The sequence below is a fragment of the Typopeltis vanoorti genome, chromosome 7, assembly GCF_054136105.1.
Source record: "Typopeltis vanoorti isolate ZY-2024b chromosome 7, IOZ_Tvanoo_1.0, whole genome shotgun sequence".
NCBI lineage: Eukaryota > Metazoa > Arthropoda > Arachnida > Uropygi > Thelyphonidae > Typopeltis > Typopeltis vanoorti.
Genome location: NC_143555.1, coordinates 102,511,975 through 102,538,118, shown reverse-complemented (window position 1 = coordinate 102,538,118; position 26,144 = coordinate 102,511,975). Strand labels below are relative to the sequence as shown.

Sequence of the window (26,144 nt, the reverse complement as noted above, 5' to 3'; positions counted from 1 at the left end):
GCACATTAGTTTCCTTTCATCTAATCCTGTGTGAAGGAGTGTCCAAAGCATGGTCTTCCAGTCCTGACACCATAATAATGGTAGCGAATGTATTTTTATTTCTTCCAGGCAGATGTTAACAGATCTTCCTGTCTGTCCATAGTAGGCCAAGTCATAGTCACAAGGAACTTCATACACTCCAGGGTATGCTAGAAGGTGCAGTTTATTCTTAGCAGAGCAGATCAGAGTCACTAATTTAATGAGATTTGAATGTGGTGTGAAGGCCATGTTTCATTAGTACTTTGACTATCTGTTTTGATGTACTTATTATTATTATTATGTGACACCTCCAGGGAGTCCAAGGACTCAGCATGGGAGGACACACCTCTCCACTACTACTTAATTCTCCAACTACAACACTACTACCATCAATGTCATCTATCGCCCATCATCACTAACAATAGTATTTTTTGTCTGTAAATTGTGTGTGTTCTGTAGGCCAATTTGTCTCTATGCGGGATGAAAAACCCAGGTTTCTGGGAGAAAAAACCCTGCTTCCACTGTATGAGATCAGCTAACTCACCTTCAACTGAAAAAGTCCATATAAGGGCTCCCCTCATCATGACGAGAATCGAACCAAGGTCTTTTCCAATCGAAGGGCACAATGTTCCACTATTCTTCCAATTGTGCTACGGTGGCTAGTTGTGGGCTAGGAGTGCTTCTGACATAGGGAATGATAATGTTGTGCTCCTATGTATTAGAGGAGGGAGAAGTAATGGGAGCTATGTAATATTTTATCTATTTTGTAGGCATTGTAACCATTGGCCAAGAAAGTATGATGCAGATATTTGAGTTCTGTGGACAGAGTTGTATCATTAGAACAAATGGCTCTGGCTATGTGTGTAAATGTTTTTAAAATACCATATTGTTGGGCTGGATGATGATGATGTTTGTTTATGTGGTTATCTTCCTGCAGGAATACCTCACTTAATGCGAATTTGATGCTCATTAGCGCGATTGAGCTATTTTTACACTATTTTTTTATATTATGCGAAATTTTACATTACACAAAAATTTTTGTCACCAATCTGCAGCGAGTGGCAGTGCTGTGGGTGGTGGCCAGCAACACTCAGCATTTGACTCAAAGCCATCATTGCAAGCGCACATGCAAACTCTGTTCTCTTGCTCAATCAATTTTCCTTCATTTTGCTTTAATTTAGATACCCATAAGGCTTTGTTATATTTGACCCCGATGTGGAAAAGAGAAAGACTGATAAAGAAAGCAGCCAATAATAAAAAAGAGAAGAAAAGTAATTACATTAGAGGAAAAGCTGGAAGTTATTAAGAAACGTGAAAGTGGTGCTAGGAATACAGCGAGTCCACAGTTCGGACTATATTAAATCAGGCAAAAGCTCAATATTTTTACATCGCTGAAAGAGACCAAATTTCAAGAGGTGAAAGCTTTACTGCGAGTTTAGAATGGTTTGACCATTTTTAAAATTGAGCTAGACTGCATAACATAAGAATAACTGGGGAATCTGCTAGTGCTGATAAAGATTCTTGAAGAATTGCAAAGGATAATTCAGGAAGCTGATTATGACAGTCGTCATATTCAACATCGATGAAACTGGTCTCTTTTGGAAGCGTATTGCAACAAAAACTTTGCTAGCTAAAACAGAAGCATCTAAACCAGGATGCAAAGTATCTAAAGATCGTCTTACACTTTTATTAGGAGGCAATGTAGAAGGGGACTTCAAATTCAAGCCTATGTTAGTTTATCATGCGCAGAATCCAAGATCTAACATTATTGAAGAAATCAGCACAATTGGAAAAGAACTTGGATAATGAAGATGTAAGAAACTTGTTCGATTCCCATTCAGAACAGTTAATGACAATGATCTCCTTCAACTAGAAGAACTGGGTGCATATGAAGAAAAAGATAATGTTACGACTAAGAAATTAATTGCAAAAGAACTTGAGCTAGTTTTCAATCACATTGAGCATGCTAAGGAAATTTTGTTTGATGCTGATCCTGATATGGAATGAAGTTTCGAAATTCACCGAAATCTTGATAAAGCAGTCGCCAGCTATCTCAAATTGCATGACAAGATGAAAAAGTCGAGCACCATTCAAACATCATCACTTAATTTTTTTGTAAAAAAGTAACTCAATCAAATGTTTAGACATTAAATAAAAATTTAAGCAATTAATTTTTTATTAACTTTGATGATTTTATCCTCTAATATAGCCTATAATTTTTTTTTTTTTTTTGAAATTTACGCACAGATGAATTATAATTATTCCTATTGTTTGTTGTATTCGCTTAACGTGATTTCGCTTAGTGCACATTAATTGATGGATTAATTAATCGTGCTAATCGAGGCTTTCCTGTATTGTCTTTCTGTAAATGGAAAAAGATAGTGATCCATGTAAATGGAAAAAATATACTGATCCATCTGAAAGCCAGATGACTAATGTGTCAAGAAAAGGTAAACAGTTATTAGATTCTTTTCTTACTGTGAAATGGATTTTGGGATGTTGGCTGTTTAGATAGGTGACAAAAGCATCCAAAGTATCTTGTCAATGGGACCAAATGGCAAACACATAATCAACAAAGCATAACCACACTAGGGGCTTATATGTAACTATAATTAATATTTTAGCAAACATGGAACATTTTTTTTTTCAAAATGTTCCAGGTTTGCTCAAGGGGGGGGGGGGCATAGCAGAGCCATTAATCTGTTTGTAGATTCTTCCTCCCCATGTAAAGTAGCATGCATACATAGTGAATTTGAATAATTCAAGGATATCAGGGGGAAATTTAGTCTTTATGAAATCAAGAGTGTCTATTAGTAGTACATTGATAAATAAAGAGGTGACATCAAAACTGACCATTATGTCTGAATTTTTAAGGATATGATTTTTAACTAATGATTTGAAATGGACTGAATTTTTTTTACAAAAGTAGAGGAGTTGCCAGTAAGGGGAGCAAGAGACTTTGCTAACTGTTGGACAAGTTTATAAGTGGGACTATCTATGTTATCGACTATAGGATGCAGAGGAATATTAAATGTGTGGATTTTTGGTAATCCATAAATGTGGGGTGGTTTAACATGAACAGATTTTATTTTATTTTTTTTGATGATTTCTTTGTGCCAGGAAGTCACCTTTAAGTCATGAATAACCTTCAACACCTAAACTTATTTGTTAGACTAGTAACACTACTCTCTGTATTTAATAATTGAATACTGTATGTGTATTTCTTACCAAGCACATTGATTTACTAAGGGAGTCAGCATTCAGTATTATCACTTGAAGCTGGAGAATTCGGGAAATTATGTACTGTTATCCAATGTTATTGTCTGAAGGCAGCAAGTTTGGATAATTGGGGGAATTACTATTTTACTGAGCATTTGCAAAAGAGTGCTATAACAAAACAATGTTGAATAGGGTAGCATTAACTGGGGGTTATAGTCTGAAGGCAGCAAGTTTGGATAATTGGGGGAATTACTATTTTACTGAGCATTTGCAAAAGAGTGCTATAACAAAACAATGTTGAATAGGGTAGCATTAACTGGGGGTCTTACTCTATTCAGAAGGAACTTAACATTGTCTGCATTGAAGAATGTATAAGCAGAATTAATGTAAGGTTATATTCACTTAAACAGATCATATAATTCCTTATACAGTCAGTTTAAGTGACTATGTCATGAACAAAAAATTGGCAAAGCAGTTGTTTAATGCTAACTAACAAGATCTAGGTTGACTGATGTAGTTAGAAGTGCTTTAGAAGACTGAAATGTGGGATCTGAAAATATTGTAGGCCTGACAAATAACAGACTTTGGAGGAAAAGTATCAATAGGAAGTTAGCAATAATGTAAACTTTATCACAAAGTATTATCATAGCATCCTGTACACCTGCGAGGGTATATATAATATAAATATTAAATATTTATAACATACAAATATTATAAGAAGCTATGTTTTTTGTATTAAATATCTTATAAGTGACTAGCTATGAAATGTAGCTATGAACATAAATTAATCTAATTAAGCTTTCGAAAATAAGTATGAAGGATTATCACATTTCAGTAACTGATGGCATATCAGTTACAATGATTATCCATGTTATTTCATTACTTTATCCATGTCATTCCTGCTGTTCCTTTATCCGTGTTATTTCATTCTTGCTGTTCACATCTATGTTTTTGTTGTTGCTGATGTCTGCACATTATGAGGTCATTTGGATGGATAAAGAATTTCTAGAACAGGAAAAGGGTCTTAAATTTATTTTTGGTCTAAACAATAAAGTAAAAGTAGAGTTGCAGCTGATTTGGATGCAGGGAATGGCTATACAATAATATTGTTGGATTTTACGAAGGCATTTCACTGAATACCACTTGGAACTGTGTTATGCAGATTAGAACAAATGTGGGGGATGGATATGAAACTAGTGATATGATGGCTGATGGACAGATAAGTAGTGCTCATGTTGGAGGTTTTTTGAATTTACAGCACTAAGAAAGAATTAAAAACTATTTTAATTCTTCTGGTATTTCCTCTTAGTCACTGAGACATCTTTAGGAAGTATAAACTAACATTTCTCTCTCTCTCTCTCTCTCTCTCTCTCTCTCTCACTCACACACACATACACACAAATACTAAATGAAAACGTGGATATAACAGTAAAGTTCTATCTATCTATGTGGGATGCCCTCTGTGGACATTTGTGTGTGTGGGGGGGGGGTCTAGGTTAGCCTGGGATCTCTGAGGATTAATGTTTCTCAAATTTTGGAAAGTTTCTTGCATCCATATTTATTTAAATTCAGTTGATTTCTGAGAGCAGCTGCAGATTCCAAAAACGGTCTTTTTTTTTTTTTTAATTTACTGTGATGGAGCGTGGTTTTTTTTTTTTTCTTTCCCCAGTTATCTGTGGTGTTGAGTGCATGGTCCACAAGGTCCATTTGACCATAGTTGTGATTGCAGATGCAGTTTGTATTCATCGATGCAGATGGTGGCTAGTCCTATACCTGTCTGTCCAAAGTATGCCAACTTGCAGGAATGAAGTACTTTACATACTCCAGGAACTGAGAGAGGAAGGATCTTGAATAAAATGGATAAGGGTAGAAAGTTTCAGGTTGGGCTTGAACCACTGCTGTTTAATTTGTAAATAAATGATATAGGAAATAATTTGAACGGAAATATTCAGTTATTTGCTAATGATACAAAATTAAGTTGGGCACTAGTTAATTAGGGCAGTGTGGAGAGTTTGCAAGATGATCTCATACACAGGTATGAGATCAGCTAACCCTGCTGATCCAGAGATTTTTCTCTTGGAAACTTAAGTTTTTCATCCTGAACATATGCAAATCGACCCGAAGAGAACACACAATTTACAGACAAAAAAAATATTGTTTGTAGTAGTGGTTGGTAGATGATATTGTGTTCATGATAGTAGTAGTAGTGTTGCTGTGTGTAGTTGGAGGATTATGGATTATGTAATACAGACTGTGAGTTGTGTGTAGTGGCCCATGTTGGGTTCTTGGTTTCCTTGTAAGTGTTACATAATAGTAATAATAATAAGTAACATGCATCTCTAATTGAGCTAATATTTGTCATACATAATTGAATCTTTTTTTTTTTTACATCTAACCTATTTGAAAATTGAGTATGGTCAGTACTTGTATATGGAAGAAGATTTCATGCAGGATTACTTAAGATTAAAAATAAATTTTATTTTCTGTTTGCCAAGTAATGGCCATTCTCAACTTCCTCTTTTTAGAGTTTTAGCAGTTTTAGGTAGATCTCAAATGTTGACTTACTTAACAGACCTCGATATTTGAACTACACTTGACATTTAATTTCATGATTATTATTGAATTTGACATTGCAAAGATTTGTAGTGACAAGTTGTGTCATTTTTTAGATTTTAAATTAGTTTGCATTATATATATGTATGACATGCATTTTATCCTATGAAAATCATTATTATTATTATTATTATTGTTCCGGGAAACTCCAAGGAGTCGACATACTCATCAAGGGAGGCCCTAACATCATGTCAAGAACAACTATTCAACATTCACACAGTATCTATCATACCTTGCTTTGAACTCATTCACGGTCGTAGCACCCACAACAGACTCTGGAAGGTTATTCCACTCATTTACCACTCTCCAAGTAAAGAACCTAGCTCTAACACCCTTGTCAACCACGCTCTTGCCCAGCTTCCATGCATGGCCCCTAGTCCTCCCACCACCAGTCATATTTTCAAAAATATCTTCTGGATCAATCTTATAAAAACCCTTCAGTAATTTGAATGTCTCAATCATATCACCCCTCCTGCGCCTATCGTCCAATTTCTGCAACCCACAAATCTTCAACCTATTCTCATAAGGTTCATTCCACAGACCTGCTATCATCTTGGTCACTCGTCTCTGGACCCTCTCCACTTCCTCCCCATCACGAAGAAACCCTGGTGCCCATAGCTGGGCACAGAAGTCCAGATGGGGTCTTATCAAGGCTCGATACAGAGGAACAACAACTTGTTCGTCTCTGCATGTTAAAGTATTTTTCAGAAGCCAAGTGATTTGGTGAGCTGTTTTAGTTACTTTTGCAATGTGCCCCCTAAACTTCAACTCCCTATCCACCAACACTCCCAAATCCCTGGCCTCATCAATCTCCTGGAGTATGATTCCACCAATGCGATATACTGCTGCTATTCTTTTCACCCCAAAGTGCATAACCTTACACTTTGCCACATTAAATTGACATCCATTTTTCCTAGCCCAGTCCTCCAAACTATCCAAATCATCCTGTAAAATTTTGACATCCTGTGCACTCACAATTGCTCTACCCAACTTTGCATCATCAGCAAACAAGTGAACACTTCCTCTCAGATCCTTTCCAATATCATTGATGAACAAATTGAAAAGCAGTGGTCCAAGAACAGAGCCCTGTGGCACTCCACTAGTCACAAGATGTCTTTTAGACTCCACTCCTGAATAAACCACTCTTTGATATCTCTCCTTCAACCACCCTCTTATCCATCTCACCAACCCTATATCTGTACCCATCTGCTCCAGTTTACTGATTAGGATTCCATGTGGTATCCTATCAAAGGCCTTGGCAAGGTCCAGTAGTATCACTGTAAACCCATTACCCCTATCCAGTTCAGCCGTCACTGTATTATAAAACGTGAGCAAGTTACTGAGGCATGATCTACCCTTCACAAAACCATGTTGTCCCCCATACAATATCCTATTTTCATCTATCCAATCCTGTATTCTTTTCTTCACTAATTTCTCTAAGACCTTGACAATGATTCCTGATATGCTAATCGGTCGGTAATTTACAACAGCAGTCTTGGAACCACCTTTATGCAGTGGAACTATTTTCCCCTCTTTCCACCCGCTCAGGACTAACCCAGACCCGAGACTCAAATTAAACAAAATGGTCAAGGGTACTGACAATTCTTTAGCTGCTTCTCGTACAACACGAGCTGGTATACCATCCAATCCCACAGATGTATTGACACTGAGGTTATGCAATAGACTACTCACCTCCACTTCATTAACCACAATTCCTGGATGATATACTTTTGCAAAGTGCTCACTCAGTAACTCAACTATCTCAACTGATTCAGTTACCTCCCTACCATCGGCATTCTTTAAAATCAATCTGCCATGTAGATTTTTCCTTTTACTTGCTACATATCTAAAAAACTGTTTAGGATTCTCTTTAGCCTGCATGGCCAATGTTCTTTCGTAATCCTTTTTTGCTTTTCTTACCACACTCGTCACCCTTCTGGCCTGCGCTTTATACCGTTCATGTGCCTGCCGGTCACCCTTCTCCTTAAATTCCCTCCATAGTTGTTTCTTTTTTTGCAGCTCAAGCTTAATGGTGTTATTCATCCATTTAACCCCTACTTGATTTATTATTCGGACTCTAGGTATACAGTCAGCCATTGCTTCATGCAAGCACTTCTTAACTACCTCCCATGCACTATCAACTTCTAGTCCTTGCAGTTGTACATGCCATGGCACTGAACCAATCAAACTCCTAAGCTTGTCATACTTTCCAGCCCGATAATTCCACATGTACCCTGTCTTAATTGAAAATTCTACACCTTTAGCCACCTCCCAAGTTAAGACCCTATGATCACTCTCACCGATTGGTGGCAATGTGGTCATATTTGTTACAGCCAAATCCTCAGATGTAATTACTAGGTCAAGCACTCTCTGACCCCTAGTATTTTCCATTACATGCTATCACAGATAGTTATCCCTTAATAACCGCATAAAATCCAGTTCCTTCCTCCCGTGTGTCCTCTCCTCACTCCAATCAATGCGACCATAGTTGAAATCTCCCATAATAATCACCCTCCTTCCACCCATTTCTTCTATTTGCTTGTGCATACTGTCACCACCATCTTTTCCATCACCTGGTCTATAGCAGCACCCAATTGTATATTTAGTTCTGCTAGCCACAATCTCACACCATCAAAATCATACACAATTTCTTTAGACGTTTTGGAATAACAGTATTGTCTGTTAATGTGCTCTCTCATAATTTGATTTTAAATAAATATTATAGTTTAGAATCTTTTATTTTCTAATAGTTTCTTTTTATTTAGGGATTTTCAAGTGACGATGATGAAGGGTCCAGTTCTCGATCATCATTTAGTTCACAAAAAGGAAGAAGTCAACTGAAGACTGGATTCAGTGGAAGTACTAAAGCCAACATGGCAGGACTATGCAGTGGCTTATCAGATAGGATGTATGTCAAAATATTGGTTAATTGATTATTTGCTGAAAATTATTGATAATATTTAGATTCTGGATTTCACAAAATGAAGTGTTGCATTTCACATTGCAGTGCAGTATAGTATAAAAAGATTCTCAAGCCTATTTTTCACTCTCATGAGCCCAGTCAAGAACTTTATGTCTTTGTTTAATCTACTAATGCAATTTAGTACATTTGTTTCATAATATATAATAGAGGTAACCTGAAAGACAGGCTTAACCCATTAAACTCAATATCATAATTGAAGATAGGTGGTCTGAAAAGTTCTCGGCCTCGACCATAGATGACAACACTATTGGCAAGATTTTTTTTTTTTTTTTTCCTAAGTTGGTACATCTGTCATAAGCATCCGTGTGTTTAGCAAAAGTGTTGTCTGTATCCCTTGAAATGGATAAAATTGAGTATTGTGCGGTTATAAAATTCTTTGTAAAAGAAGGTTTAACACCAAAAGAAATTCATTCGAAGTTCATAAAAATTTATGGGCATATTCAACCCATTCCTAAAAAGAGCGATAAGTCACTGACGTCCAACTACCGCCCCATGTCGCTCACCTCAGTCCTGTCTAAAATAATGGAAAAAATCACCAATTCCCAACTCCTACACTACACTACCTTGAAGCTATCTGTCTAATAAACGACCGCCAGTATGGATTCCATCGCTGCTGATCAACAGGAGATCTGCTCACATATGTCACCCATCTCTGGTCAAATGCCATGGAGAAGTTTGGTGAATCTCAAGCAGTTGGACTTGATATTTCCAATACGTTTGACCGAGTCTGGCACAAGGGCTTACTAAGCAAGCTATCTCAAGTTTGGTCTATCTCAAGACCTCTGTAATTGGATTGCCAGCTTTCTGCCTGGACGCTTGCTATGTGTGGTGGTGGATGGCTCCTTATCCTCTCACCATTCAACTAATGCTGGAGTTCCTCAAAGTTCTGTCCTCTTACCAACCCTCTTCCTACTATATATCAATGACCTACTTCAGCTTACCTCCAACCCAATACACAGTTTTGCAGGTGACAGCACGTTGCACTCCTCCCTTTCTTTTAATAAACCTTACTCCACACAACTCACCTCAACCTACAGATCAGCAACCACCTTAATTCAGACCTCGAAGCCATCCTCCAATGGGGGTTTCAGATAACCTAGTCAATTTCAATGCAAATAAAACCCAGTACTGTCTCATTTCTCATAAAAAAGAACCAGATTCCCCTGGTATTATCTTCTCTTCTTGAAATTTCTCAGATTTCAGATTTCTCTTCTTGGAATTTCCCCAACATCAAGCCTATCCTGGCATAAACACATAACAACCATTGCATCCTCAGCTTCTAAAAAACTACCATTTCTCTTTTGCTCAAGACATTACTTCACCCCTGACCGGCTATTAACCTTATACAAATCAGCCTATCGAATACAATAATTCCACCATCGAATACTGCTCTTACATATGGGGTGGGCCCCCAAAAGCTCCCTCAAATTGTTCGTCTGCATACAGAGGAGAGCAATCAGACTTATTAATGACCCATCCCTTACCAGCTCACCCTCCCACAGACGATTGGTCTCTGCACTATGTGTCTTCTACAAATACTGCTTTTATGAACATCATTTTCTATGGAAAATGATGTTCATCCAAAATAGCATCAATAATCCCTTCCACTTAGTACTAAGCTCATTGGAACACATGCAACTGCTGCTCAACATCCCTACACATTATAACAAGTTTCTTCTCCTCCTTCATCCTTCCCTGCAACCACCTATACTGTGGAACACTCCTCCCCTTGATGTGTTCCATAGGGAATACAATCTATAGTCATTCAAATCTAATGTGAACAAGTACCTTCTTTCCCAACCCATACTTGGTTATAATGTACTATAAGTTGATCTACCAGCCTCTCGTGTATGGGCTCAACTTTAAAAAAAAAAACTCTTCTCTTTTGTTTTCGACAATTAAGAAATGGGCTGCCAAGTTTAAACATAACCATACCAGCCTTGAAGATGATCCACGCAAAGGACATCCAAAAAGCGTTAACAACACCAGAAATCATTGATCAAGTGGTATTGGATGACCTGCGAGTCAAAGTGTGTGAAATTGCTGAGACTATAGGCATTTCAAATGAACATGTAGGATATATTTTGCATGAAGAATTGCATATGAAAAAGCTTTGCGCAAGATGGGTGCCACGCTTGCTCACAGCAGATCAAAAACACACGCACGAAAATCTGAACAATGCTTGGAGCATCTTGACAAGAATAAAACTGATTTTTTGCATTGATTTATTACTATGGATGAGACTTGGATTCACCATTACACACCAGAATCCAAGCAGCAGTCAAAACAGTGGACAGAAACTGGTTGTTCAGCCAAAGAAGACAAAGTCGGTTCCATCAGCAAGAGAGGTCATGGCATCAGTGTTTTGGGATGCTAAAGGAATTTTGTTTAATAATTATCTTGAAAATTGTAAAACAATAACTGGGGAATATTATTCTGATCTTTTAACCAGACTAGACGAAAAAATTCGTGAGAAAAGACCCGGTTTGCAGAAGAAAAAAATCATCTTTCATCAGGAGAATGCACCTGCCACGAAAGGTGTTTTGGCAATGGGAAAATTAAGGGATCTGCACTATGAATTGTTGGAACATCCACCCTATTCCCAAGATTTGGCTCCCTCTGACTTCTATCTCTTCCTCGCTAATCACCTCTTTTCTTTGAATCAAGAGATGATTGCAGCTGTAGAAGAGTATTTTGCAGATTTTACTGAGAACCACTACAGAGATTGGATAATGGCACTGGAGCATCGCTGGAATAAATGTATTATTGTATTCGTTTTTTCATTGTTAGGCTGAGAACTTTTCAGACCACCCTCGTAAACTTAGCTCTTTACTTTATGCACAAGATATTGTAAACTTCTAAAAAATCTAGTGCACATCTCCAGAATTCTTTAACTAAGTTGAATAAAACTTGTAACAAATTTGACATGAAAATTAGCAATAGAAAGACTGAACATGGAAAACTTCAACTGCATCTGAATGCAAAACCTATGGAACAAGTAAGATACTTTCACTATTTAGGCACAATTTTTAGTGAAGATGGCAAATTAAATATGGAAATAGACAGTAGAATAAGAAAAGCTGTATGGTAGGGAGCCAGTTGAATACATGTATGTAGAATAAGAAAGAAAGAGAGATTAGCCAAAACTCAAAGCTATCAATATTCTGGCAGTGTTCAAACAAATTTTAACCTATGGATATGAGAGTTGGGTTAAAAATAAAACAGTCAAAGACTGGATTCCACAGATATGAGAATTCCGAGAAAATTAGAGGAGTGAACAGATGGCATCAATTGCAGAATAATAATAATTGAAAGTATTAGGAAGGCAATTGACATTGTTATTCAGGAATGTTTGAACAAAGCTAATTTAAGATGTTATGGTCATTTAAACAGAATGGGAGATGAATGATTACAAAAACAGGTGTTTGATGTGAAGATGGCAGGAAAAAGACTAAGAGTAATACCAAGCAAGAATCCAAGTGGATTGATGCATTTAGAAGTGCTCTGGTAGACAAATATAAGATCTGACAATAGAGTGCTGATAGGTAATAGTCTAAGCATGAGACATTTTCTTTGGATTTTATTGGACTATGATTCTTTATAAATATAGGTATATAACATCTACCAGTTTCGCCAGCTGGAGTCTGTCTGGCCTCTTCAGGATGAGAGTGGTTACACTAACATTAAATGCTACAACAGAAGAATGCAGTAATGACCTTAAAATCAGTTAAAAAAATTGAAACGGGTCGCGTGACATTAAAAGCATAAAGCTGGAGACTTATCATTATTAGTAGATCTCATTTCATAGTTTTTCGTGTAATTCAGTTCTGCTAAACATAGTAAATTTATTAAGCTTTTCCAAATGTCTTTTAATATCGTGCCTTGATTTCTGTTGAGATTGTCTCTGTCCGGAGTACCACTGCAGCTTCTTTAAAATTTCTACATTTACAATGCACAGCATGGAACTGTTGTCCCAATCAATGGAATGGTTTAGAATTTGAGAAATGATGGGCTAATCCTGAGGTGTCTGTTCTGTTGTTGTTGTTGACATCTCCGATATGTTCTTTTTTTTGAATATCTAGGCTTCGTGATGTTTGGCCTACATAATTCAATCCACAGGAACATGGGATGTTGTATACTCCTGCGTATTTGTGGAAAGCGATGCTGTCCTTAGGAGATCTTAACATGTGCCGTGTAGTTAAAATAGGTTTAAAGGCAACCCTGATGTTGAAAGACTTCATGATTTTTTCTATTTTGGTGGAGACTGAGCCTGCATAAGGTATGACGATTTGTACTGTGTCACTTCAGGTTGTTGCTGTGGGTTGTTTCTATAGAGAATCTTTTGAATTATATTTTGTGGGTAACCATTTTTGGATAGCATTTTTGATATGAGTGAGAGCTCATCAAGTAGATCTTTTTCTTCTGTGATGATATTTATTGCTCTCTTTTTGAGCACATGTATGATGCTAAGTTTTTGTGCATAATGATGAGTAGATTTAAAATGAAGATAACGTCCAGTGTCTGTAGGTTTGCAGTAGATTGTGAGTTTGATTTGTCCATTATCCATGTCCATTTGTCCTGTTCTTTTTTACTAATACATCCAAAAAAGGTAATTGATGGTTTTTTTCTAACTGTAATGTGAATTTAATTTTTTGGTGGAAAGAATTTATTTTTTGAAGGAACTCGTGTAAGACATTTTCAGTGTCTTTCCAAATGATGAACACATCGTCTTCTACATATCTCCACCAGATTGATGGTTTCAGTTATTTTTGATAGGATGTCATTTTCTAGTTTTTCCATAAACAGATCCACGCACAGTGGTGACAGGGGACTGCCTATGGCTAAGCCTTCCAGTTGTTGATACAATAAGTTGTTTACTTTAAAATTGTTTAATTTAAGCAATGGCGGAAAAGCTGCATAATGTCATTTGGAAAGAGATCTTCTATTATCTTAATTACTTTTTCGACTGGTGAATAAATACACTATGTCTAGACTTGCAAGTATATCTGTATTTGATATGTGGATACTTTTTTGTTTTTCAACGAAATGCTGAGAATTTTTTTTTTTTTTTTTTTATGAATGAGGTTGATTTCTTTATCTTCTCTTTTCAACAGACTGGCTAGGTGTTTGGCTAGTAGGTATGTAGGAGAATTTCTGCCATCCACGATCGGGTGAAGCGGAACTCCGACTTTATAGACTTTTGGTACACCATATAGGCATGGTGGTAATGGATGTAGAGATTTTAAATTTCTTTGTAATTCTCGAGGCCATCTAGTCATATTGCATATTAAGAGATGGGTCTCTTTGTGGTTTTTCGTGTTTGGAAATTCATAATAACTGTTGAGTTTCCTTTGTCTGCTTTAAGGACGATACTGTCTTTGTTCTTTTTTAAGTTTAAGAGTGCTTTCTTTTCAGAGGGTGTGATATGTTTCAGTGGTTTGGAGATAGAGAGGATGATTGTACTTTTAAATCTTATGTTATTTGCTACTGTCTCTGAAAATGAAGAAAGACCTTTTTCAATATTACTTATGAAATCTATTTTTGGGATGTGATTAGGAGCATTGAGAAGTTGAATCCTTTTTTTAAAATCTCTGATTCTTGTTTGGAAAGACTGTAGTCTGAAAGGTTGAAAATAATTTTATCATCTGGGAGACAAGGTCTAGAGTTGTATTTTCTTTGATAAAGTTCATCAAATTTTTTAATTTGAAATTCCTTACTAGACCAAAAAACTTTGCTGTAGCTATTGTGAATCATGCAGTCAATTATATTTCAAGTGGTATTATTTATGTTATTAGAAATATCATCGAAAAGGTCTAGGCATTGTAGGTCTATTTTGTTCAGTACGTATCTGACATATTGGATCCTTTCCTGAAGTAAGGCTATTGTGCCTTATTTCAGGAAAGGATCGTGGATGGCAGAAATTCTCCTACATACCTACTAGCCAAACACCTAGCCAGTCTGTTGAAAGAGAAGATAAAGAAATCAACCTCATTCATAAAAAAAAAAAATTCTCAGCATTTTGTTGAAAAACTAAAAAGTATCCATATATCAAATACAGATATACTTGCAAGTCTAGACGTAGTGTCTTTATTCACAAACTTACCAGTCGAAGAAGTAATTAAGATAATAGAAGATCTCTTTCCAAATGGCATTATGCAGCTTTTCTGCCATTGCCTAAAATCTGACTATTTTAAAGTAAACAACTTATTGTATCAACAGCTGGAAGGCTTAGCCATGGGCAGTCCCCTGTCACCACCGTGCGGATCTGTTCATGGAAAAACTAGAAAATGACATCCTATCAAAAATAACTCTGAAACCATCAGTCTGGTGGAGATATGTAGACAATGTGTTCATCGTTTGGAAAGACACGGAAAATGTCTTACACAAGTTCCTTCAAAAAATAAATTCTTTCCACCAAAAAATTAAGTTCACATTAGAGTTAGAAAACAAACATCAATTAACTTTTTTGGACGTATTAGTAAAAAAACAGGATAATGGACAAATCAAGCTCACAATCTACCGCAAACCCACAGACACTCGATGTTATCTTCATTTTAAATCTACTCATTATTATGCACAAAAACTTAGCATCATACATATGCTCAAAAAGAGAGCAATAAATATCATCACAGAAGAAAAAGATCTACTTGATGAGCTCTCACTCATATCAAAAACGCTATCCAAAAATGGTTACCCACAAAATATAATTCAAAAGATTCTCTATAGAAACAACCTACAGCAACAACCTCAAGTGACACAGTACACATCGTCATACCTTATGCAGGCTCAGTCTCCACGAAAATAGAAAAAATCACGAAGTCTTTCAACATCAGGGTTGCCTTTAAACCTATTTTAACTATACGGCACATGTTAAGATCTCCTAAGGACAGCATCACTTTCTACAAATACGCAGGAGTATACAACATCCCATGTTCCTCTGAACTGAATTATGTAGGCCAAACATCACGAAGCCTAGAAATCTGAAAAAAAGAACATATCGGAGATGTCAACAACAACAACACCTCAGGATTAGCCCATCATTTCTCAATTTCGAACCATTCCATTGATTGGGACAACAGTTCCATGCCATACGTTGAAGAAGATTTCAAATGTAGAAATTTTAAAGAAGCTGGACAGGAGACAATCTGAATAGAAATCAAGGCATGATATTAAAAGACATTTGGAAAAGCTTAATAAATTCACTATGTTTAGCAGAACTGAATTATGTGAAAAACTATAAAACGAGATCTACTAACAATGATTAAGTCTCCACGCTGTATGCTCTTAATGTCACGTGTCCTTTTCAATTTTTAAACTGATTTTAAGGTTGTTACTGCATTCTTCTGTTGTAGCATTTAATGTTAGTGTAACCACTCTCGTCCTGAAGAAGCCAGACAAACTCCAGCTGGCAAAACTGGTAGACGTTTATATACATATATTTATAAAGAATCATGGTCCAATAAAATCCAAAGAAAATGTCTGATATTTAGTATAAAAAAAAGGTAATAGTCTAATTTGGAGGAAAATTGTTGAGAGGCAGTTAGTAATAATGAAAACTTATATTGCTGTTATAGTATTCTGTACATAATAGAGTTTATCAGTCATTAATTTTAGTATTAATGCATAAGGAGTAGTGTAGAGGAATGAAGTGAAGAATCCTATATTATAATTTAGCTTGTTGCAAGTCATCCTGCTATTATTTTTGTTTATTTAGTATTCCTCTCTCATGACTTCTTGAATGTTAATCTGAGTTCCTAAAACATGTTGGTCAACATGGCCAAACATGGCTGGCTGCCCTTTTCTCAGAAATCATCATGACTGGTAAACTACCAAAGCTGTGGCAGGAAGCCAAAATAATTGCCGTGCCCAAACCAAAGAAATATCTAAATGATGTGAAAAACCTGCGACCTATCTCCTTTCTTTGCACCACCTTTAAGCTCTTTGAAAGAATTCTCCTTAAAAGAATTTCACCATTCATTGAAAGAGCACTCCCGACTGAGCAAGCTGATTTCAGGCCAGGAAGAAATTGCTGTGACCAGGTCCTGGCCCTGACAACTCAAATTGAAGCAGGCTTTCCAAAGAAACTTAAATCTGGAGCCACTTTCATTGACCTAACATCTGCTTATGACACTGTCTGGATCAGGGCCTCCTCCTAAAACTAGGAAATATTATAAAGTGTAAAAATACTTTCCAACTTTTTGATTCTATGCTCTCCAACAGAAAGATCCTGGTCCAGCAGGCCCAGATTCCTTCACAACGGTCTTCCAGGGCTCTGTGTTATCCCCTATACTTTTTAACATCTACATGTAAGATCTACCTCTTACCAGATCAAGCAAGTATATGTATGCCGATGACCTAGCGATCTTACATCAATCCACCTCCTTTAGCAACCTACAATCAACCTTGAATACAGATCTGAACACCCTGGAAGAGTACTTTAAGCAGTGGTACTTGAAGCCAAATCCAACGAAAACAATGTCCTCAGTATTTCACCTGTACAATGCAGAGGCGAATCGACAACAACCTTTCTTTCTGTGGAAAAATGGTAGAACACGAGCCTCACCCAAAATACCTTGGGGTGAGCCTGGACAGAAGCCTAACCTATAAAAGGCACATCATCAACCTCTCCAATAAAATTAAAACCAGAAATAATATCATTTCAAAGCTTGCTGGAACAACTTGGGGTTGTGGTGCAGAAATCCTCAGGTCGGCTGCACTACCCTTCGCATTCTCTGGAGCAGAATATTGTGCCCCTGTCTGGGAAAGAAGTACACACACTAACATTATAGACACCCAGCTAAACTCTACCATGCGCACAATTAGTGGGACAGTGAGAAGCACCCCTCTCCTGGCTGCTTGTTCTATCTAACATTGCTATACCACACATACGGAGAAAACAAGCCTTGATTAAGGAATTTAATAAAGCAGTGAGCAACCCACTCCTGCCCCTAATCCTGCCTCAAATCTAGAAAGCCTCTCTGGTCCATGGACAAACTCTCTTCAGCTGTGCTGCCATCAATATCTGACATATGGAGAGAACACTGGTCCAACAATCTACCAACAAATGGCTTCCTGGTAGAAGATCCCTGTGCTCCGCAGCCGGTTTTGATCTTCCTAGGAAGATTTGGTCATCAGTAAACAGGATCAGAACTAGTCAGGGCAGATGTGGCTACCTTCTACATAAATGGTGGCTGTCAGATCACCTTTATTGTGATTGTTCTCCTGTGGCTCAGACGATTACTCATATTGTGTACGACTGCCCAAGGCGCCAATTTCACGGTGGTGGCCTACAGGACATCCACAAAGTGACGGATGAGGCCTTGAATTGGCTTTCCAGCCTGGACCTTGACCTGTAATTGGTGTGCCGGTGGTTATGGAGGAAACAGAAGATCAAGGTCCCGTCTCACCACGAAGATGTCACTCTCATAGTCCTCGTCATGGTATCAACAGAACTCCTTCTCATGTTAGAAGATGATGATGTAATGTGAAATCTGCCCCCCCTCTAATGGATCAAGTTTTCTCACACAAGACACAACTGCTCTCTAATTAAACCTAGGATACAGCTACATTTATGCTGTGAAGTGTTGTTAGAACATTCAACCTTGTCATATTTGTTACAATAGGACGATAATTGCCCCTGGCTTGATTATGACAAGTTACTTTTGCTTTATTAAAAAAAAAAAGGAAAGACTTAGAAAGCTGGTTGTGTTTTTTTATGTAATGAACTTTTATATGTTAAGATTTTCATCATTTGTTGCTGGAAATTGTGATTGTACTCTTCACTTACCAGTTTCATGTAGCCATAAGCATAAATAAATAAGTGTACCTCTCTCTCATGACTTCTTGAATCTTCTGTATATTAGCTGTGCTAAATATCAGAGTGGTGAAAAATATGAATGGAATCGAGATGGTTGTATTTCATTCATATTTATCATATTAATTTCTTCTTCTTTCTCATCCGTCAGATGACTGGTTGAGTCCCCTACAAATCTTTGCCATATTCATTAGAATAATAAAATACACTGTGATCCATGACCAATTGAAGTTGAATATAATAGTGAATTTGGAAGTTCCTGCTTGTTTTTATACAATCATGTTCGGATTTTCTCAAATATTTATACCAGATTCATATTTTTACAGTAATGTATGTCCAAAGTATGCAGCTCATTGCATTATTTACACTTTCAGTATAGATTTGTTGCTCTCTATCTCCTAGTCAACACTGTCCACTTTTGAATACGGTCCATAGAGTTGAGAGAAATTTGCATGGTCACTCTTGTTATTTCGAGATAATTTGATCAATTCCATAGTAGAGTCCTGTTTATAATACTGTCATCATATAGTCTTCCTTTCACACTCTGCAATTGAATTTCCAGTTTCCTATCTAGTCATTCACTGTGTGTCTCAGAGGATGGCTCTCTCTCTCTAGATTTCTCAGTGTCGAGTATCCTAGGATTCCATGCTTTCATTTCTACTCTTCCTCCACTACATAAATGACTTTTCCTCCTCAACCTGAAATCCTATTTATAGTTTTGCTGACGAGAGTATATTCTATCATGTTGCACCATCATATGTATTTGTGGTTACATATCTGACGTTTCATGCTTCTAAATGCCTTAGAACCACGAAATGTTAGAACATATTGAAGTGCTGACAAATGGTCTGATTTGGAGGAAAATTGTTGATAGTGATTAATAATAATGTAAATTTAATCATGTAGTGTTGTCATAGTAGCCCAAACATTCTTTGAGAGTGCATATCAGGAAATTAATGATAAATATATTCCATTAATCTTCTTTATTTGACATGCCTTGTAGTGTATTATACTTTACAAGAAATTCTTATTTTAATCCTTGTAGCCAAACGTATGTAAACAAAGTTTGCACGTTAAATATCTTCACAAACTAGTCTGCATGTAAACTAAAAAAATACCCCCCCCCCCCCAAAAAAAAAAAAAAAAAAAAAAAATCCAAAAAAATCACAAAACAAATTCCAAATTCACTTTAACAACATCCATGGCATTAACAATAATTTAAATGATGTTTATCATCTTCAGACATCTGAACCCAATGTTCTGTTTCTGAATGAATCCGAATTTCTGTCACGTCAAACACCGACTTCTTATTGTCCAAATTACACTCTGTTGACTCCTTTCACCCTTGTGTGATCTGATATTCCTCGCTGAAGGATGTCTAATCTAGAATCTCGCCTTTTTTGACCTCCTGCAGCATAAGATTTCTTTTGCCACATTTTGTTTCATTCATCTGGAAGGGAGTTTTGAGTGCAGCAGCAGCATGGCTGACAGCCATCCAATAAGCCATATTTCTGTTGTCTTCCAGGTAGCAATGCTCCTCACTGATGTGCTTACCATTTTTATAAAGTAACTGAAGACTTTTTAACAATGCTCTGATATGATTAAGTGAATATGCATAGAGAAAAGCAGCTTAAAAATTCAAGCATACACTTGTTAAAACATGTTCCTGTTGCGAATAAAGCAATCCCTCGATTAATGCACCTAATGCGTTCTTTAAAACAGGCGCATTAATTGAAAACTCACTAATCGAATATAATAACCTATGGGAAAATGTATAATTCGTTCCTCAGGTTTCTTTTTTGACCCTTATTTTTGTTTATAAAAGAATTAGGGTATGTCTCAGGGCCTAGTTAAAGGAAAACCATGACACTTAAAGACAATAAAACATATTCAAAATATAAATTTATTATTCTTTACAAAGAATTGAGCTAACGTAGTTTGGCGGGCATTCTGTTTCTTTTTTTCGTACAACTGACAGTATGGCCCTATTGCCTCTTCTGCAAATTTTACTGTTCTCTCTTCACCAGGATCAGTCTCTAAGCATTGCTGCTTAAAAACTTCTATTGTACAAAAACTATTTTCAAATTATAAGACTATTACACTTTTTTATAAAATCTTTATCAAGTAGCTTTATTTTTATCCTCCTACATGTTTCGCCAATCTGTTTCTATTGGCATCCTCAGGGAATACAAATCAGTAAGCACAAAATGAAGGTTACAGACTAGGTTATAACCGATGGTTCTAAATCATACAAAAAATTGGTATTGTGCGTGACAATGTGCATGTCTCGTTAACGTGATTTATTCATGATGATTCATGATGTAATTGTTATGGAAGTTCATTTCTTTGATATTTAATGATCTGATATTTTCAAATTGTTTCTTTGGGCTTGTCAGTGATTAAATTTTCTTCATATTCTTCAGGATCTTCCTGCTGTGTATCTAAATATAGCAGGTCAGAATCACTCAACTTCTCAGAATGAGATTTAATTAACTTAGATTCATTTGAAAAGCCTTTAAAATCATTTGCACAATGTGCAAGAATGTGCTTCCAAATGGCTCACATATCTAGCAGTAATTTCATTTGACTTTGCGACTTTATAACCAGGCTGAGATTTCTGTGATTTGGCTAGAAAAGTCCTGGAAGGCATTCGCTTCCAAAAATTCGCCGGTTTCATCGACATTAAATATTTGTTGATCACAGTAGTCAATTTTCTTCAAAATCTCAGGATATTTCCTTATCTGCACTTGCAGCTTCACCTGTGATTAGAACATTTATGTAGGCTATTTCTCTTTTTGAAATGCTCAAATCATCCAGCACTAACATGGAATTCTTCTTCTTTTCCATCATTGAGAGCCCTTTCTTTCCAGGTTACAAAGAGACAATGCTTTTGATTTAATAAGGCCAGTATTTAGCGGGATCCATTTTTGGAGTTACAATCTTCGATCCATGTAAAAAGAAGTTTCTCTAATTCAGTCATTATAATACTTTGATTTTGAGGGCATGCATGATGAACTTGAAGCAGCATTACCGTTCTCTTTGTATTCATCAGTTGATTCCCCCATTTTTGTTTTCTTGTCCTATCTTTGCTCTAGACTCGCCTTGTTCATTTTCTTTATTATTTCAAGTTTTCCTTCCAATCAGATTACTTTTCGAATCATTTTCACACTTCTATTTTTTGCTCACTAATTCTTTTACTCATGATTAATCATCATCATCATCATCATCATCAAATTCCTGCTATGTACCCTCAAGGGGTGTACAGGATATGATAGTATTACATGAACAATTTACATCATTATTAATTTCCTATCTACAATTTTCCTCCAAATCAGTCTGTTACTTGTCAATACTCCAACATTATCAGATCTTATATGTCTATCGTCTAAGACACTTTGTACCGTATCAATCCACCTATATCTTGGTCTTCCTCTGGGTCGTTTTCCTGCCAAACTGGCAGAGAACACTTGTTTTGCTAATCTTTCTTCGCCCATTCTGTTTAAGTGACCATACCACCTGAGATTAGCTCTGCTAACGCATAACTGGATGCTGACAATGTCAAGTTCTTTCCTAATATAATTTTTAATATGATACTGCCATTGATGCCATCTGTTCACGCCTCTAATCTTTCTCAGGACTATCATATCTGCAGTCTCTAGTCTTTGGTCAAGTGTTTTACTTCTGACCCAGCTCTCAGATCCATAAGTTAAAACTGGTTTGACCACTGTCTTGTATACAGCTAATTTAGTGTTCCGACTAATTTCTCTCTTATTCCATATGAATTTATTCAATTGACTTCCTACCATACCAGCTCTGCTGATTCTGTTGTCTATTTCTATATTTAATTTACCATCTTCAGTAAAAATCATGCCTAAGTAGCTGAAATGTTTCACTTGTTCCACAGGTTCTCCATTCACAACACAGTTGACATTTTCAATGATTCTGCCTATTTTCATTGTCTTTGTCTTTTTATTGCTGACCTTCATACCATATCTATTACAACAGCTATTCAATTTAGTCAGAGAATCTTGTAGCTGGTTTATTTAGAAGTATAACATCATCCGCATAAAGCAAAGAACTGACATTAACATCTCCAATTTTGATATCATGTTTAATACCACTTTCCTTCATAATGTGATCCATATAGATAATGAATAACAGAGGGGATAATGTACATCCTTGTCTCACACCAGATTTAACATTAAACCATCTTCCTGTACTTCCTTCAATTCTAACTGCTGACTTACAACTCAAATGAAGACTAAGTATTGCTTGATATAATGCCCCATTGACACAATATAACTGTAGCGTATTGAATAGCTTCTCTCTTGGCACCTTGTCATATGCCTTTTCCAAATCGACAAAACTTAAATACAGATCTATGTTATATTCCCATGCTTTCTCGACTATTTGTCGTAAAGTGAAGATCTGATCCTGACAACCTCTATTTGGCCTGAATCCAGCTTGTTCTTCACCAAGCTTTTCTTCCACAATTCTTCTCAACCGTTTCTCAAGTATACTTGCATAAATCTTGCCAGGAACATTGAGTGGGGAAATACCTCTGTAATTCTCACATGCAGTTTTATTTCCCTTTTTATATATGGGTACTATGAGAGCTCTACTCCAATCATCGGGAATTCGTCCCTCCATCCAGGCTTTCTGAACTATGCAGTGCAGCCACTGTAAGACTTTTATACCACTATACCTCAGCATTTCTGGTCGAATATCATCCACTCCTGCTGCCTTTCCACATTTTAAGCCTTTGATGGCTTTTTTCTACTTCAAGTAAGGATATGTATTCCTGACTGCATGCCTGTTCAGTGTTTTTTACCATTGTGTTGTCATCATTGCTTCTTTCATTTAGCAGTTTTTCGAAGTAATTACTCCTTACTTCAAGGATATCTTTTTCTCCCGTTTTCATGTCACCTTTATCATCTCTAACTCCTTTTATAGCACTCTTTCCTCCATTCCTAGCTTCTTCAACAACCTCCAGAATATTTTGCCACCTTCTTGATATTTATTTTCTATGTTCTTGCCAAAGTCTTCCCATGACTTTTGTTTAGCTAGTTTTACACAGTGTTTAGCATTCTTGCATTTGTCTCTATATTCTCTAAGAGCACAAGCTGACTTATTTGACAGGAACTTTTGATATGCTCTCTTCTTTTCCTTCACTCCCTCTTTAACTTCCTGTGCCCACCAGGGAGTTCTGATTTTTTTATCCTTACAGACAACCTCACCACATACCTCTCTGGCAGAATCAGCTGAGGATTGGACATTAGGTCAGAAGCCCTGGTCGGTTCTCCGCATTCCTTTAAAGGCTATGTGGAGGTCTCCTCTCAGTTATACAGCTTTGACCCTTAAGCACCCCTTACTCATGATTAAAGATTAGGAAAATAATTTAAAATAAAAAAGTAAAGAAAACAACTGCACGAGATATGATCAGAAAAATGCTATGTAAAGCAGACGACATAAATTTTGGCGGTAAATTTGGAACATAGTATACATGGAAATAGTGTAGTGTGCCATTACTAAAATGTTTCAAATTGGTAATTAAATTATTTCTTCCTGGTGAGTGATGTTTTAAAATAGTTAGCCATAAAAAATGTATAGATCGAAAATTTTTAAAATCTATAACATTTATTTGTAAGATGTATATAGGCACACTAATTGAATTTGGGTATCAAAAAAAAAATGACGCACTAATCGAAAAATGCACTAATCGGGGGCACATTAATCGAGGGATTGCTGTATGTATGTTTCAATAAACAGATTGGCACGCATTTCCAATCCTTGCACATTCAGTAAGTTTGTTAAAATTTACTGAATTTTTACTTATTGTATAGAAATAAAAGGGTGTCATAGAAAAAACTCATCATCATCAAATTCCTGACATGCACCCTCAAGGGAGGGGTGTACAGGATATGATAGTACTACATGAAAAATTTACATCATTACTACCTTCCTGTCTACAATTTTCCTCCAAATCAATCTGTTACCTGTCAAGACTCCAACATTTTCAGATCTTATCAGACTGTTTGTATTCTTCAGATCCAGATACTTATGATCTTATTACAGAAATAATCCATATGGGAATGGAAGCTTTCATTCCTCACTCTGTTCAAATTTCTCATCCTATATCTTAACTATGATTCTTCAAGAAGTGTGTGTGTCAGGGCAGTCCAAGAAAAGCAAACAGCCTATCACAAGTGGGTTGAGACCAAAACCCTAGCTTCCTTCACAGCTTACACAGTAGCCTGCAACACTTGTAATACCATCATTAAAAGGGCAAAGTCTTCAACAAGGATGAAGGTAGGAAACTCTCCACTTGTGCTATTTGGCAATTATGCCTTTTGGTCTCTTGCCAAAGAGACCAGAAGGCATAATTTGCATTGTCATCGCCTAAAGACAAGTCTGACATCCTGTCTTCATCCTTCTCTTACAATTCCTCCATAGATGACCATGACAAATTACTTCCTTCTTTGCATAGAACAGCAAGCACATCTCATGCCTTCTGTGACATTGTGCCAGAAATACATTTCTTGAAAAACTTGAATACCACAGAGGCAGTTGGTCCTGAAAGAATTCCACCTATTACATTCAAGAGATACAGTCCTGAACACCTGTTCTTGATCATCTATACACTGTATTATACTCAGCTGGTTCACCCACAGCATGGAAGCAAGCCTGTATACAGCCAGTACTTAAAAAAGCTGATAAATTTCTACCATCAAGCTACCAACCTATTGTTCTCACATCAGTTTTGTCCAAAGTAATGGAGAAGGTTATCAACAGTCAACTTCTCCAGTACTTGAAGAAATGTCATCTGATTAGTGACCACCAGTATGGATTTGCTAATCAAGATCCACAGGTGTGTGTGGCCTACATCACACCTCTGGAAAAAGAATATTGATAGGGTCTGGCATTGAGAGCTTCTCAAGAAGATACCATCACATGCACTGCTTTTGTCCTTGTAATTGGATTGCCAGTTTTCTCTCAGATTGGTCTCAACATGAAATTGTGGATGGAGTTCTCTCTTTAGATTTTCCTGTTAATACTTGTCCCTCAGGGCTCTGTGATTTTACCCGCCATCTTCTTGATTTATATAAATGACTTACTCTCATCGACTGCAAAACCTCATAGTTTTGCTGATGATAGCACTCTCTACTCATCTTACTCATATGACGAGCTGTGCACTGCACAAACATCTCAGGCTTCAAGATCATCTGTAATAACTGACCTGAACACTGATCTTCACAGTATCCTTGATTGGAGTGAAAGCAACCTTAGTCAACTTTGATTCTTCCAAAACACGGTTTTGCTTATTTTTTTGCAAAAAAAGACTTCAGATCTTCTCCACTTATTTTTGATAAGTCTCAGCTCAGCAGTCAAGACCATATCTCTTCTCTGGCATACCTTTCCTGGCACAATCATGTCACTTGTATAGCATCATCTGCTTCCAAAAAACTTGGCATCATTTTCTGCTCAAGATGATATGTC

At 36.7% G+C, this 26,144-nt stretch overlaps 1 protein-coding gene across 1 annotated transcript in view; it reads left to right on the top strand.

Annotated features, from left to right (window-relative positions):
* The window catches only part of sip1 (septin interacting protein 1), a 292,796-nt gene that overhangs the window by 93,240 nt on the left and 173,412 nt on the right, over positions 1–26,144 (top strand). The window contains exon 4 of the mRNA XM_090395420.1: positions 8,616–8,758. Within this exon, the coding sequence (XP_090251546.1) occupies positions 8,616–8,758 (143 nt within the window). The remainder of the gene's footprint in view (positions 1–8,615; positions 8,759–26,144) is intronic.